Here is a 14,614-nt window from a genome sequence, read left to right as displayed (position 1 = left end):
CTCAACCTTTCACCTTCCCCAACCCCACTCGCCCCCTTCCCCAGCCTGGTGTTCGCTTCACGGTTCGGGTGCTGGCTTGGGATCCGAGGATGCTGAGTTCAAATCCCGGTCGATCGATGTATTAGGTTGAAAAAGGATGAAAAAAAAATGAGGTTGAAAAAGCTCCTCACCACATCCACGGCTTTCATCCGCAGCTCAATGTAATACTGCTCTTCCCTCTGGGCCAGTGCTCCTGCCTCACACCTAGCTCGTCTTCACGCTGTTGAAACCAAAGTTTTCAGAATCATTGGAATCTCCCACGATGAAGCTAACTCCGAGGGACTTTCACTCACTCACCGCAGGCAGGTTGGTGGTCTTTCTGTCTGCTACCGACTCCTCTCCGGCCTTGCTCCCCCAGCTCTGTCTCCCAAATATTCCTACAGGTCGCACAAGATCTGCCACAACTCTCTTCTGGTGAAACTGCCGAAATCAAGACTCTCTGCTCGCCTTCACTCTTTCATTCCTCTTTTCTCCCACCTCTGGAACAAACTCCGTCACTTTCTTCAATCCCACTCCTCCCTCCAGGTCTTTAAAACAGCTGTTCACCACCATCTCTTATTCACCACCATCCCCATCCAAAACCCTGATTTTTTTCTACCCCTGTTAATTCACCCCAGATCCACTTTTTTGAAATACCGACTTCTTTCCTGGAAGTCCTAGCTCTGTCCATGTGTTTTATCACTCTCCCACCCCCTCGCCCCTTTCCACGCCTCATCCCCCCAAACCCTCTCCCTCCCACAGATCTCCCGATGTCCCTGCTCTCAAATGTTGTACTTGTGTGTTTCCCACTCTCTCCCCATCTTGTCTTCCGCTCCCTTTATTTTATGTTTGATGTGTCCGTTGGTTTTTTTGTGATTAATGTTAGCTCTGACACTACACGAGCCTCGAGCTTGTTTTCCAAAAAAACCCCCAAAAAAACAATGAACGGCAGGGGGGTCGATTCAGCCTGTCATCCTTCCGAGGTCGGCAAATTGAGTACCAGCTCGCTGGTATTTGGGGCACTGCATCAGCGGCACAAACCTGAATAAATGTACCTTTCGGTTTATGGGATTGCAAAAAAGAATTTCTTCGAGACAGACAGACATGGAGGTTTGAAGCAGGAGTGGGATAATGGAAGATTGCGTGTATTGGAGGAGCGGAGGAGGGTGAGAGAGCAGAGTGATCTCGACTGAAGGGGAGAGGGTAGAAAACACGACGTTCAGTGTTTGCTCATTCCAAAGAAACTTTGTCTTACCGATCGTACCCTTTCTGCTCTAAATGGAGCTCTTGGTCAGATTAGTCCATTTCACGAGTGGGGGGTTCATGGGGTCATCATCCAGAACTAATTCCTTTGGTATGTTCTTCAAAATCCGTCTGAATCAAGAGGACAAAACAGTGCTCGTCACTAAATCACGTTTTACTATTTCACACAACATATCATAAGTTGCATTGCCCTCCATCTTTAGAAAACAATGCAAAATTTCATCAATAGGTTGCCATGGTGACGTGGATACCTTTTGTTCTCTTTGGCTGACAAAACCTCACGGACACACCAAGTGTGTAAGTATGAACATATTGAAGGAGCTCGGGCTCCCACGTCGATCGGAAGAATGGACGCGACAAAAAGCTGGAATTCGTCCGAGTTGCTTTATTCAAACAAAACACTCAGGTACTCTGAAAAGCCCGTTTATCGGGCAGCAATATATATATACACACATTATCCCGGAGCGTTTGCCCAGGAAAGGCGAGAGGGGGCGTGGCCGAGTGTCCTGGCTGCGGCCTGGCAAGTTGAGGGCGAGCCTGCCCGGGCATGCCCGGGCATGCCGTGGCGTCCCGACCGAGGCCTGGCAAGTTGAGCGCGGGCCTGCCCGGGCGTCCTGGACGAGCCCGGCATGGTGATCGCTCCGCGTCCTTGATAGGTGCAAGGCGATTGTGAAAACCCAGCGGTAGCCGCTACACACGTCCCCCCAGAATCGACTTGCACCGGCAGGGTCAATTTGAGGGGGGTCCTGATGACCCGGCCGAAGCGACCCCTGGCTGGTCGTGGGGGGGGGGGTCCGGTGTGGTGGTGGGCGGTCGAGTGGGGGGCACCGTGGACGGGGGGCGGCCTCGCCGCGGCGGAAGGGCCACCCGTGGTGGTTGGTCGACGTCCACGTGCGCCGGCTTGAGGCGGTCCACCGCAATCCGGTCCGACCTGCCGCCGATGTCGATGACGCACGACTTGTCGTCCCGTCGCAGGACCCGGAAGGGCCCGTCGTACGGCGGCCGGAGTGGCCCCCGATGTGCGTCGTGACGCACAAAAACATACTCCGCTGTGCAAAGTGCTGGGGGGACGTAGGACTGGGGGTCACCGTGGTGGGATGTTGGCATGGGGGCAAACCGTCGGGCAGCCTCCTGGAGGTCCGAGCGCTGGTGAGCTGCGGAGCAGGGACTGGTAGCGTCGGGCACGAATTCGCCCGGGAGGCGTAGCGCCTGGCCGTAGACAAGCTCGGCGGTGGATGCCTGGAGGTCCTCCTTGGGGGCCGTGCGGAGGCCCAAAAGGACCCACGGCAGCCGGTCGGCCCAACCGCCGTCTTGAAGGCCGGCCATGACCGCGGCCTTCATGGAGCGGTGGAATCGCTCGCACAACCCGTTTGCTTGGGAGTGGTAGGCCGGAGTACGGTGGAGCTTGACCCCCAGGTTGCGGGCGAACGCGCCCCACAGCTTGGAGGTGAACTGTGGTCCGCGGTCTGACGAGATGTCCGCCGGTGCGCCGAAGCGGGCGACCCAGGTGGCGACGAAAGCCTGCGCCACGTCGGCGGTGGTGGTGGAGACGAGGGGAACGGCCTCTGGCCACCTGGTGGTCCTGTCCACCATGGTGAGCAGGTGTGTGAACCCCCGTGACGGGGGGAGGGGCCCCACCAGATCCACGTTGACGTGGTCGAAACGTCGTTCGGGCACGGTGAAAGGTGCCAGCGGGGCCTGGGTGTGTCGGTGGACCTTGGCCCTTTGGCAGGCTGTGCAGGTGCTGGTCCACTCGCGGACGTCCCGACGAAGGCCGTGCCAGACGAATCGCGCCGACACCAGCTTCTGGGAAGCTTTCCGGCCCGGGTGGGAAAGGCCGTGGAGGGAGGCGAAGATGCGGCGTTGCCAGGTGACGGGCACGATGGGGCGAGGCTGGCCTTGGGAGACGTCGCAGAGCAGGACAGTGTCCGCGAAGGGGATGTCGGCCAGGCGGAGGCCCGTGTCCACCGCGCGGAGGGCTTGCACTGTGGTGTCGGTGGTTTGGTCCACCGCCATAAGCGCGAAGTCCACGCCCAGGTGGACCGCGTTCGCGCTGGCCCGGGAAAGACAGTCGGCCACGGCGTTGTTTTTGCCGGCGACGTGCCGGATGTCCGTGGTAAATTCCGACACGGCGGAGAGGTGGCGCTGTTGGCGGGCCAACCACGGCTCCGTGACCTTGGCCATTGAGTAAACCAACGGCTTGTGGTCGACAAACGCCGTGAAAGGTCGGCCCTCCAGGAGGTGGCGGAAATGGCGGACGGCCAGGTGTAGACCGAGGAGCTCACGGTCAAACGTGCTGTATTTGAGCTCGTTCGGCCGGAGCTGCCGGCTGAAAAAAGCGAGTGGCTGCCAAACCCCATTCACCCATTGCTCATGTACGGTGCCCACCGCGTAGTCGGAGGCATCCGTGGTGAGGGCGATGGGAGCGTTGAGCACCGGGTGAGCGAGCAGTGTTGCGTCAGTGAGGGCCCGTTTTGAGCTTTGGAAGGCCGCGTCCATTGCTGTGGACCAGGCGATGTCGTGCTTGGCCGGCTTGCCCCGGAGGGCTTCGTAGAGGGGCCGCATGAGTTGAGCAGCGCGGGGCACGAAGCGGTGATAAAAATTCACCATTCCCAGGAATTCCTGCAGGGCCTTTATGGTGCGGGGACGCAGGAACGTGGTGATGGCCTCGACCTTGATTGGCAGCGGCACAGCCCCGTTCTTGGTGATGTGGTGGCCCAAAAAATCAACGGCCATCGTGCCAAAGTGGCATTTGACCGGGTTGACGATGAGGCCGTGCTCGCTGAGGCGCCCGAACAGTGTTCGGAGGTGGAGGAGGTGCTCGGCCCGGGACGTGCTGGCGACGAGGATGTCGTCCAGGTAAACGAAAAGGAACGGCAGGTCACGCAGCACGCCGTCCATCAAGCGCTGGAACGCCTGAGCCGCGTTCTTGAGACCAAACGGCATTCGTAAGAATTCGAATAAGCCGAACGGCGTGATGACTGCCGTTTTAGGGACGTCGGCCGCCCTGACAGGTACCTGGTGATATCCCCGTATGAGATCATTTTTCGAAAAAATGACCCGTCCCGCCAGACGGGCGGAGAAGTCTTGGATGTGCGGGATCGGATACCTGTCGGGGGTGGTAGCGTCGTTAAGGCGGCGGTAGTCGCCACATGGGCGCCAGCCGCCCCCTGGCTTTGGGACGATGTGTAGTGGCGAAGCCCATGCGCTATCGGAGCGCCGCACGATGCTGAGGTGTTCTAAAGCGTCGAACTCGGCTTTGGCCATGGCGAGCTTGGCTGGGTCGAGGCGGCGGGCTCTGGCATAGACCGGCGGGCCCATGGTTGGTATGTGGTGCTCGATCCCATGTCGTACTGCGACGGCCAAAAACGTCGGCCGCGTGAGTGCCGGGAACTCCGTGAGCAGGCTAGCAAACTCGTTCGCCGCCGGGAGGGCGCATGCCAGCAGCTCGGTCGGCGCAGAGCTGCTCAATGTGCATACCAGGGAGCTGAAGGTTTCGGCGTTGATTAAACGACGCCGTTGGACGTCCACCAGCAGTCCGTGTGCGCAGAGGAAGTCGGCGACTAGCAGAGCCATGGGCATGTTTGCGGTTACGAACGTCCAAGCAAAGCGTTGGCTGCCGAAGCAGAGGGTGACGTTGCGCGGGCCGAAGGTGCGGATGGCCGATCCGTTGGCCGCAACCAAGGAGGGGCCGCCAACCGCGGACTGCCTGTCCTGGTCAGAGGCGGGTATGACGCTCAGTTGGGCGCCGGTGTCGCACAGGAAGCGCCGTCCGGACGCTTTATCCGTGATGAACAGTAAGTTGCCCGTGTGGCCGGCGCTCATGGCTGGTAATGAACGCCGGCCCGGCCGTTTCCCGGCCTGCCGAAGGTGCACGGGGGTCGGCATGTCCGGGCCTTCTGTCCGAACCTGGCATGATAGTAACACCATGTTTGGTCAGGTGGAGGCCCCGGTCATCGTGCTGGAGGTGGTCGGCTCGGTGTAGCAGCCGCCAATTGCATCGGCAGTTTGGTCGTCGACCGTGCCGGGTGCTCGGGCGCCATGGGTGTTGCGTCGGACGGCGGTGGGCCCCAGGTCGCTGCTGCGATGCGCTGGCCTGCGGCGGAGATCTTGTCGGCTTCCCTGGCAAGGGCACAGGGATCCGTGATCGTCGTGCTTGCCAGGGCGAGGCGTACCGGGCTAGGCAGCTGACGGAGGAACAGCTCCTGGAACAGAAATGCCGGAGAGTGCTCGCCGAGCAGCGAAAGCATGTAGTCCATTCGCTCGGAAGGGCGCGTGTCGCCGAGCTCGGGCAGGTCGAGCAGGCGCCGTGCGCGTTCCGCCGATGGGAGGGCGAAAGCGTCGAGGAGGAGCTTTTTAATGGCGCCGTATTTGTCAGCGGCTGGCGGGCTCTCGAGGAGGCTCAGGGCGCGGGCCGCGGTGGCTGAACCGAGCGCTGCTACCACATGGTGGAAGCGGGTGTCGTCGGCCGTGATGCCTCGCAGGGTGAACAGGGAGTCCGCCTGTGCGAACCAAACCGCCGCGTGAGCCTCCCAGAAGGTAGGCAGTTTAAGGGCCACTGCCGTGTCCATGTCGGTAGGTCACCAATGAAGGAGCTCGGGCTCCCACGTCGATGGGAAGAATGGACGCGACAAAAAGCTGGAATTCGTCCGAGTTGCTTTATTCAAACAAAACACTCAGGTACTCTGAAAAGCCCGTTTATCGGGCAGCAATATATATACACACATTATCCCGGAGCGTTTGCCCAGGAAAGGCGAGAGGGGGCGTGGCCGAGCGTCCTGGCTGCGGCCTGGCAAGTTGAGGGCGAGCCTGCCCGGGCGTCCCGACCGAGGCCTGGCAAGTTGAGCGCGGGCCTGCCCGGGCGTCCTGGACGAGCCCGGCATGGTGATCACTCCGCGTCCTTGATAGGTGCAAGGCGATTGTGAAAACCCAGTGGTAGCCGCTACAATATCCTGTATTTTTAGAATTCAGATTTTGTATTGTGGTTTTAGAACCCACACTTTTGTAAATATATAATCACTTGTAAATATGACATTAAAGGTTAAAGGTAGCACCCTTAGTTAGTCCACAAGCAACACGTAGGCCACCATAGGAACTCAGTTATTTCATTATTATGTGTTTTAGATAAGGCCGTGTTTCTAATAGTTGAATCTGTGTTGCATCAATCAAATAAGGAGTAGGTCCCATTTCATTTAGTCCATTTTGCGACCTCCCTCTCCAAGCGACACCATTACGCGCCCCGACAGTCGGTGCCTTATGTCCCTCCCAATTCTGTTACGCACCTTTGTTAGCGTTCGCTCAAAGCGACGCCATTAACCATGCGTCGGCCCGAGGAAGAAGGGGGCGGAACGCCAAGAACAAGGTGTGGCCTGTCAACTAGCCGTCAAAGGCATGGCCATTAAGCCCTCACCAGCCAACCAGGGCTGAGGGAATATCACCGACGGGCGTGGCTTTCTGAAGCGCGGAGTGATCTTGGCTCGCGTTATATAAGCGCAAACGCAAAGCCCTTTTACGGACTACGGACTTGCACGGACTTCTTCTTTTGGTGGACTTGATGAGAGAGCGCTGAGTGCATTGCGAAAGCCTATACGGAGCGTACATTGGCAAAGAAGGACTCACTCGCTGGCGCTGAATAGAGAACTTGAGAGAGAGAGAGAGAGAGAGAGAGAGAGAGAGAGAGAGAGAGAGAGAGAGAGAGAGAGAGCGTTTGACACGACGATACGTTTATTACGTGCAAATGACACGAGCCTCCCCCACACCATATGTAAGGTCCGCTCACTTCCTGTAAGACTGTTACACTCACACTGTAAGACTGTTATAAGACTGCCCTGTGTCCTGCTTCTTCCTCTTCCTTTCTTGTATATTCCTTTCGTTTCCTCTTATTTCTTTGTCCATAATTAATAAACCCATCTTTGTTCTTCCTACCTTCTGGTTTCCTCTCCATCCGATCGCATCCGTCCTTTCTCTCAATTGAGTACCTGTGGCACGATTAGGAACCGCTCAGAATCGGGTTTAGTCTTTGTTAATAGCTCGGATCGCGGATTGATAACCGCTCGGCATTATCCATCATATCCGTGGTTCGAGCGGGAGTTATTTCCCTGCTTTACGGTCGGGTTAGTAAGTAGGTATTTGGGACTACCTTGACAAATGACCTGAGCTAATTCCGACCGGAAGGAGCGTTATAACTTCCAAGGACTCGGGACGGCCAGCTAAAAGGACAAGGGGATTAATCCCCCTTGATAAGGGGAGAGCCGACCCCTGAGATCCATAACAGTATATAATAATGATAATGTATTTGCTTCTAAATTTATTGTGCACTTCAACCCGATTGGCTGATTCATTTTAAGCGTTGATTAATGATTGCGGTGATCATTCAAAGCATACAGATAAGACAATGCCTTATTAGTCAGTTCCCAGCGCAGCATGAGATGGGGGTATTGTAATCACTTCTGTGTGTGTGTGTGTGTGTGTGTGTGTGTGTGTGTGTGTATGTGTGTGTGTGTGTGTGTGTGTGTGTGTGTGTGTGTGTGTGTGTGTGTGTCTGTGTGTCTGTGTGTGTGTGTGTCCTAGCCAAAACTCTTTTACCATTTGAGTTTTGTCATCAAATTTTCACCAAACCATTATTATGATAATACGGAGAAGGCAAGTTAATAATTTGGTCAAAAGGTCAAAGGTCAACGTCACGTAAAATCGTCAATTTTCATCCGACTGACCTGAAAGTTTAACAATTTGCATATTGGGTCACAGAATTCGTTCACCAATCAAAATCTAGAAGCCGATTGTTTTTCGGACTAAAAGGTCAAAGGTCAAGGTTGCATTAAAAACACCAATTTTCACCCTATCGACCTAAAATTTCAGGAATTTGCATGTCGGGACACTGATTTGGTTCACTAATCAAAAACAAGAAGCCATTTGTTTTTTCAGACTGAAAGGTCAAAGGTTAGGGTTGCATAAAAACACCAATTTTCACCCGATCGACCTAAAATTTCAGGAATTTGGATATCGGGTCACTGGATTGGTTCAACAATCAAAAGGTAGGAGTCAGTTTTTTTATTTATTTAATAAAAAGGTTAAAGGTCAAGGTTAATGCATATGATCATCAATTTTCATTTTGCATTTTTTAAAAATTGTTTTCGTTATGTTGAACATACAGAAGAAGAAGAAGAAGAAGGAGAAGAGGAAGAAGAAGAAGAAGCAGAAGAGAATGAAGAAGAAGGAGAAGAAGACGCCGACTGAATACAAAAGGAGACGGACGGGCTTTGCATTTGCACATGCTTTCTAGTTCAATTTGTGAAAGTAGCATTCATTATATAATTAAAATTATTTATGCCTTGTCGTCCCCACACCATGGCAGGATGGCCTCGAGGTACGCACACTCACCTTTAAGCTGTCAAGCCTGGGTTTGAATCCTGATCCAGCTATAAACTGTCATCCAAGTGTTTCACAGGCAGGATGATTCATCATCAATTTGTGTGACATACCTCGGATGGATGCGAAATGGATGTCCCGTCTGCCAGCATTCGTTGGTGGACGGTAAAGATCCCACGGTGCCCTTCGCGAAGAGTCGGCGACTTATCGCCGGAATCCTGAACAAATTCCAGCTCTAATCACCCTTCTTCGAACTTGAGGCCTAACTCGCCCGATGTCAATGCCATTCGCATCGAGCCTCCTTCCACCATCTTCAGAACATCCGTCGCCATTTTGGATTTGCGTGGGATGTTTTTAATTTTACGATTAAACCATAAAAGCGAGTTAAACTCGACTTAAATTAAACTACTAACTGTTCCAATGACAAAAATAAAGTGACCCATTTCATGACACTGTCCCTTAATTTAAGTAGGCCTCCCACTCACCCATGGTCATCCCCCAAAGTTTCCTTCTGCATCACAGTCCTGCTCTTGTCCTGCAGGCAGTCCGTGCTGTGATCGTACTGTGCTTTGAGCACGAAATCCAGATCGTCGAGCGGGGCCTTGGGACGAACAACAAGGACACATTCATCTATCATTGGTCAATAACACGGCCGCGATGTTATTGTCAGGTCGATGAATTTGATCTTGGCTATTTGTTCCTTGCAAAATGGAAGATTTTATATTGTTGGTCTTGTTCGTTGTTCTGTCTGTTTGTCTGTCAATCGCCGACAAGTCACAATTTTAAACCGATTGTGACGAAACCTCACCAGATGGTGGAGTTGATCATAAGGAAGAAGCCTATTGATTTTGGGGACAAAGGTCATCTTGAGGTCGAATTGCTAAAATTGCCATTTTTCATCCGATTGGCTTGGAAATTAAACATCAATTGCATGGGGCATCATTGAATCGGGGAAGCAACTATTTGAGGTGAAAAGGTCAAAGGTCAACTCAAGGTCAAACTTCTAAAATCATCAATTTTCATCTGAACCCCCCCCCCCCTCCCCCCCATCCCTTCCCCCTCCCCCCAAATTATTTGAACAAAAGGCTGATGGGATGGCTTCGAGGCACTCACCTCTCACCTGTTTAGCCTCGGTTTGAATCCCGGCCCAGGTAAAAACTGCCAACCTGGTGGTTCACATGCAGGGTGATTCATCAATACGTGTGCCGTCCGTTGAATGTGTGTTCAGCGTACTGAAGGTATAACCAGGACCGAGGAAGATATCAAGCCCCACCCTGTCCCAACAAGCACTATGTGCTTCACCTCTCCTCTGCACCCAATCAGTAATTACGTACCTGGGGATCGAAGTAGTCAAACACGGCCCGGGCGCTGCTCAGGGTGTGCGTGGCGTGCAGACGCTTCCATGGTGAGTCCTCTCGAAACACGACCGCACCTTTGGGGCGTGGATACTTCTGTGGGTCCAGTCACAGTACATCCATCACACACCAATATGGTCATGTTGGTTCATACATGATACATGCATGATCCGGAATCGACAAATTAAGTTTACACTGGAAAAAGTAGCTCAAGCGTAACACGTTCATACACCTGTATGAATGAAGACCCTTGTACAGGTATAATCAATACGAAGCATGAATGAAGACCCTTGTACAGGTATAATCAATATGAAGCATGAATGAAGACCCTTGTACAGGTATAATCAATACGAAGCATGAATGAAGACCCTTGTACACGTATAATCAATACGAAGCATGAATGAAGACCCTTGTACACGTATAATCAATACGAAGAATGAATGAAGACCCTTGTACACGTATAATCAATACGAAGCATGAATGAAGACCCTTGTACAGGTATAATCAATACGAAGCATGAATGAAGACCCTTGTACACGTATAATCAATACGAAGCATGAATGAAGACCCTTGTACACGTATAATCAATACGAAGCATGAATGAAGACCCTTGTACAGGTATAATCAATACGAAGCATGAATGAAGACCCTCGCACACGTATAATCAACAGGAATCTGAATGACATTATTTGAAGACCCTCGTGCAGGTCGATACAGGTATAGTCAATAAGAATCTGAGTGACGTTATTTGAAGACCCTCATGCAGGTACAGATATAATCAATAGGAATCTGAGTGACGTTATTTGAAGACCCTCGTGGAGGTAGATACAGATATAATCAATAGGAATCTCAGTGACATTATTTGAAGACCCTCGTGCAGGTAGATACAGATATAATCAATAGGAATCTGAGTGACGTTATTTAAAGACCCTCGTGCAGGTGAAGGTACAGAAATAATCAATAGGAATCTCAGTGACGTTATTTGAAGACCCTCGCGCATGTACAGAAATAATCAATAGGATTCTGAGTGAAGTTATTTGAAGACCCTCGTGCATGTACAGAAATAATCAATAGGAATCTGAGTGACATTATTTGAAGACCCTCGTGCAGGTAGATACAGATATAATCAATAGGAATCTGAGTGACGTTATTTGAAGACCCTCGTGCAGGTACAGAAATAATCAATAGGAATCTCAGTGACATTATTTGAAGACCCTCGTGCAGGTAGATACAGAAATAATCAATAGGAATCTCAGTGAAATTATTTGAAGACCCTCGTGTAGGTAGATACAGGTATAGTCAATAGGAATCTCAGTGACGTTAATTGAAGACCCTCATGCAAGTAGATATAGATATAATCAATAGGAATCTGAGTGACGTTATTTGAAGTCCTTCATGCAGGTACAGGTATATTGAATAGGAATCCCAGTGACGTTATTTGAAGACCCTCGTGCAGGTGCAGGTGCAGGTACAGAAATAATCAATAGGAATCTGCGTGACGTTATTTGAAGTCCGTCATGCAGGTACAGGTATATTGAATAGGAATCTCAGTGACGTTATTTGAAGACCCTCGTGCAGGTGCAGGTACAGGTACAGGTATAATCAATAGGAATCTGAGTGACGTTTTTTAATGACCCACGTGTTGTCATTGAGGATTCCGACGTCCAGAAACCTTCAGACATCCTCCGTTGTACCCTTAATTAATTAATTAATTGTTTACATCGATCTAAGTGAGAACGTTCATGTTGGAGCTTGTACTGTTATACATCAATCCGATGAAGGACAAAGACGTTAATAGACATCAATGCACTTTTACATTCATTACAAGGACATTTGTGGACAATGAAGAAACACATCTCGTTTATGGATGGGATTTGAACCTCGGTCTCGCACACGGGATTCTCAGATGGAACAGCAACAGTAACAGATCAATGAAGATCTCCATTCGGCAGTGACGTCATTATCTCACAATTAACCAATCATTAACTCGTGTCAATAATTCATTGAACCCACTCGGCCCGTTTCGTGGGAGTGAGAGAACGAAGCTCACATTTTTAGGACGTTTCTCAATGACGTCACGATCGGTGCCAACTTTCGGCAGCTCGGGGCCGCTGGGATCGACCATTGTGCAGTGATTTCTCGATGTCCTGAGCGGTTCAAGGGGACGGCCAAGCTCGCGGGAACCCCGGCCTCGCGGGAACTTCAAGCTCGCTGGAACTCCGGCCTCGCGGGAACCCCGGCCTCGCGGGAACCCGGTCTCGCGGGAACCCCGGCCTCGCTGGAACTCCGGTCTCGCGGGAACCCCGGCCTCGCTGGAACTCCGGTCTCGCGGGAACCCCGGCCTCGCTGGAACTCCGGCCTCGCGGGAACCCCGGCCTCGCGGGAACTTCAAGCTCGCGGGAACCCCGGCCTCGCGGGAACTTCAAGTTCAAGCTCGCGGGAACTCCGGTCTCGCGGGAACCCCGGTCTCGCGGGAACCCCGGCCTCGCGGGAACCCCGGCCTCGCGGGAACCCGGTCTCGCGGGAACCCCGGCCTCGCTGGAACTCTGGTCTCGCGGGAACCCCGGCCTCGCGGGAACCCCGGCCTCGCTGGAACTCCGGTCTCGCGGGAACCCCGGCCTCGCGGGAACCCCGGCCTCGCGGGAACCCCGGCCTCGCTGGAACTCCGGTCTCGCGGGAACCCCGGCCTCGCGGGAACCCGGTCTCGCGGGAACCCCGGCCTCGCTGGAACCCCGGCCTCGCTGGAACTCCGGCCTCGCGGTAACCCCGGCCTCGCGGGAACTTCAAGCTCGCGGGAACCCCGGCCTCACGGGGATCTCCGGCCTCTCAGGAACTCCGACCTCCTTTGTTGCGACGCCGTTGCTACGTGACGGACGTTGATCGTGTTTGTTTCACAACAGCGTCACTCGGCGGGGTACTTGTCTGGGTTCGAATCCAGGACGCCCGTCCTGTCTTTTTCTTAAATCTTTTTCCACGTGGAAACGTTAAAGCCGGCTGTCCTCCTGTCCTAAAGTTTTTTTTTTAAGAATCACAAATGCAGTGTGTTATTAAAATAATGTCGTTAAGTTCAATGAACCAGTTTTAGTGTTCCAACCAACGCTTGTCTCATCAGGGTGAGAATTTCGGTATACAATCATGATACAGGTATACAATCATGATACAGGTATACAATCACCAAACGATATATTGATTGGAGATTGAACACAATAAGGAGAGGGTTACTGGCAGATGGAACTCTTTGAGCGAGGAAGCTGATATTTGGACACAATGACCAAGTGATTTGGCTGTAAAAGATATTTTTGATTTATTGATTAATCAATTAATTATTTAATTATTCGATTTATTACTTAATTTTCAAAAAGTTACAGATTTGGATGAAAGGATGGTGGTTTCGGTATGCTATTAGCCAATTGATTAATATATTAATTATTTTTTACGATTCTTATTTATTTATTTTCATTATTAATCATTTATTTATTTTCTTTCTCATCTGGGAAATATCTCAGGCAGCTTGTGAGTTGGGAAACTGACATTCGGACATGACAGTGACCAAGTAATTTGGCTATAAAGGATATTTTGATTTATTAATTAGTCAATTAATCGATCAATTATGTAATTAATCAATGAATTGCTTCATGTTTTTTATGTTACAGATTCTGATGAAACGGTGTTGGTTTAGATATTCTATGAGCCAATTGTTTAATAATTTCATTATTTTTTACAATTATTATTTATTTACCAGTATAAAGTCCATCAAAAATGACGGGTTGGAACACTTTTTGACGGTACAGCTGCATGAGCATGCCAAAGTCTGAAGTCTGGGCCTAATGTCCGGTGCTTATATCTTCATTATTTATGAGACATCATACAGACGTAAATTAACACTTGTTTTACTCTGCGCGAATTGCACACCATGTGCAGCAAATTTCACCTCCCTGTGCTTTGTATTTACTGTGATTAATAAAATACCGCTTCTGCATACCGACATTGAGACTCAGTTTGCAAGCCACCGTCTACAATTCCAATGTAAAAGGCATAATTCATTCCTTTCTGCATCTCCTTCCTTTCATTCTTCCAACGCAAAATTGAAAACATCTACAACAGCTTGACCACCGCCGCACCCGCTCCCCCTCAAACCACCTGCCCCCCCTTATCCTGCCATCCCCTGTCTCAATTCTCCCCAGCCTCCCCTACTGACCTCTCTGAACTCCTCATCGGAATGAAAACTGCCACCTGCACTCTTGACCCCATCCCCTCCAGCTTTGTCAAGGCCTCCCTTCCTGCTCTCTCTCCACTTATCATTGCAACAATAAACTCCTCCCTGTCTACAGGCATCGTCCCACCATCCCTCAAAATTGCTGCTGTTACCCCCATTCTGAAAAAACCTGGACTCAACCCTGACACCCTAAACAACTTCAGACCCATCTCCAACCTACCCTTTCTGTCAAAGGTTTTGGAACGTGCTGTGGCCACTCAACTCAAACATCACCTCTCTGCCAATAACCTGTATGAAACATTCCAATCCGGATTCCGCTCCAACCACAGTACTGAAACTGCTCTCCTCAAAATCACCAACGACCTTCTCCTCTCCTCTGACGCTGGCAACATCA

At 51.4% G+C, this 14,614-nt stretch overlaps 1 protein-coding gene across 1 annotated transcript; it reads right to left on the bottom strand.

Moving 5' to 3' along the window:
* Positions 1–1,292: 1,292 nt before the first annotated feature.
* On the bottom strand, positions 1,293–13,976 carry LOC144893287 (protein CFAP276-like). Its single transcript, XM_078783345.1, has 4 exons — positions 12,055–13,976; positions 9,984–10,100; positions 9,135–9,250; positions 1,293–1,392 (listed from the first exon to the last, which is right to left on the bottom strand). The coding sequence occupies exons 1-4, from the start codon at positions 12,127–12,129 to the stop codon at positions 1,293–1,295; spliced, it is 408 nt and encodes a 135-aa protein (XP_078639471.1). The 5' UTR covers positions 12,130–13,976.
* Positions 13,977–14,614: the final 638 nt, after the last annotated feature.

Source organism: Myxine glutinosa, chromosome 1 (assembly GCF_964187855.1).
Source record: "Myxine glutinosa chromosome 1, kmMyxGlut1.1, whole genome shotgun sequence".
Classification (NCBI taxonomy): domain Eukaryota; kingdom Metazoa; phylum Chordata; class Myxini; order Myxiniformes; family Myxinidae; genus Myxine; species Myxine glutinosa.
The sequence above is the reverse complement of the archived record's forward strand: the minus strand, read 5'-3'. Positions and strand labels throughout refer to the sequence as shown.

Excerpts from the sequence above, each read along its gene's own strand:
- LOC144893287 (XM_078783345.1), bottom strand. The coding sequence starts at position 12,129 with ATGGTCGATCCCAGCGGCCCCGAGCTGCCGAAAGTTGGCACCGATCGT. Across the intron at positions 10,101-12,054 it reads TTGAGAAACGTCCTAAAAAT|AAGTATCCACGCCCCAAAGG; the intron begins GTGAGCTTCGTT and ends CTGGACCCACAG. Across the intron at positions 1,393-9,134 it reads ACTTTGGGGGATGACCATGG|ACGGATTTTGAAGAACATAC; the intron begins GTGAGTGGGAGG and ends CTCTTGATTCAG.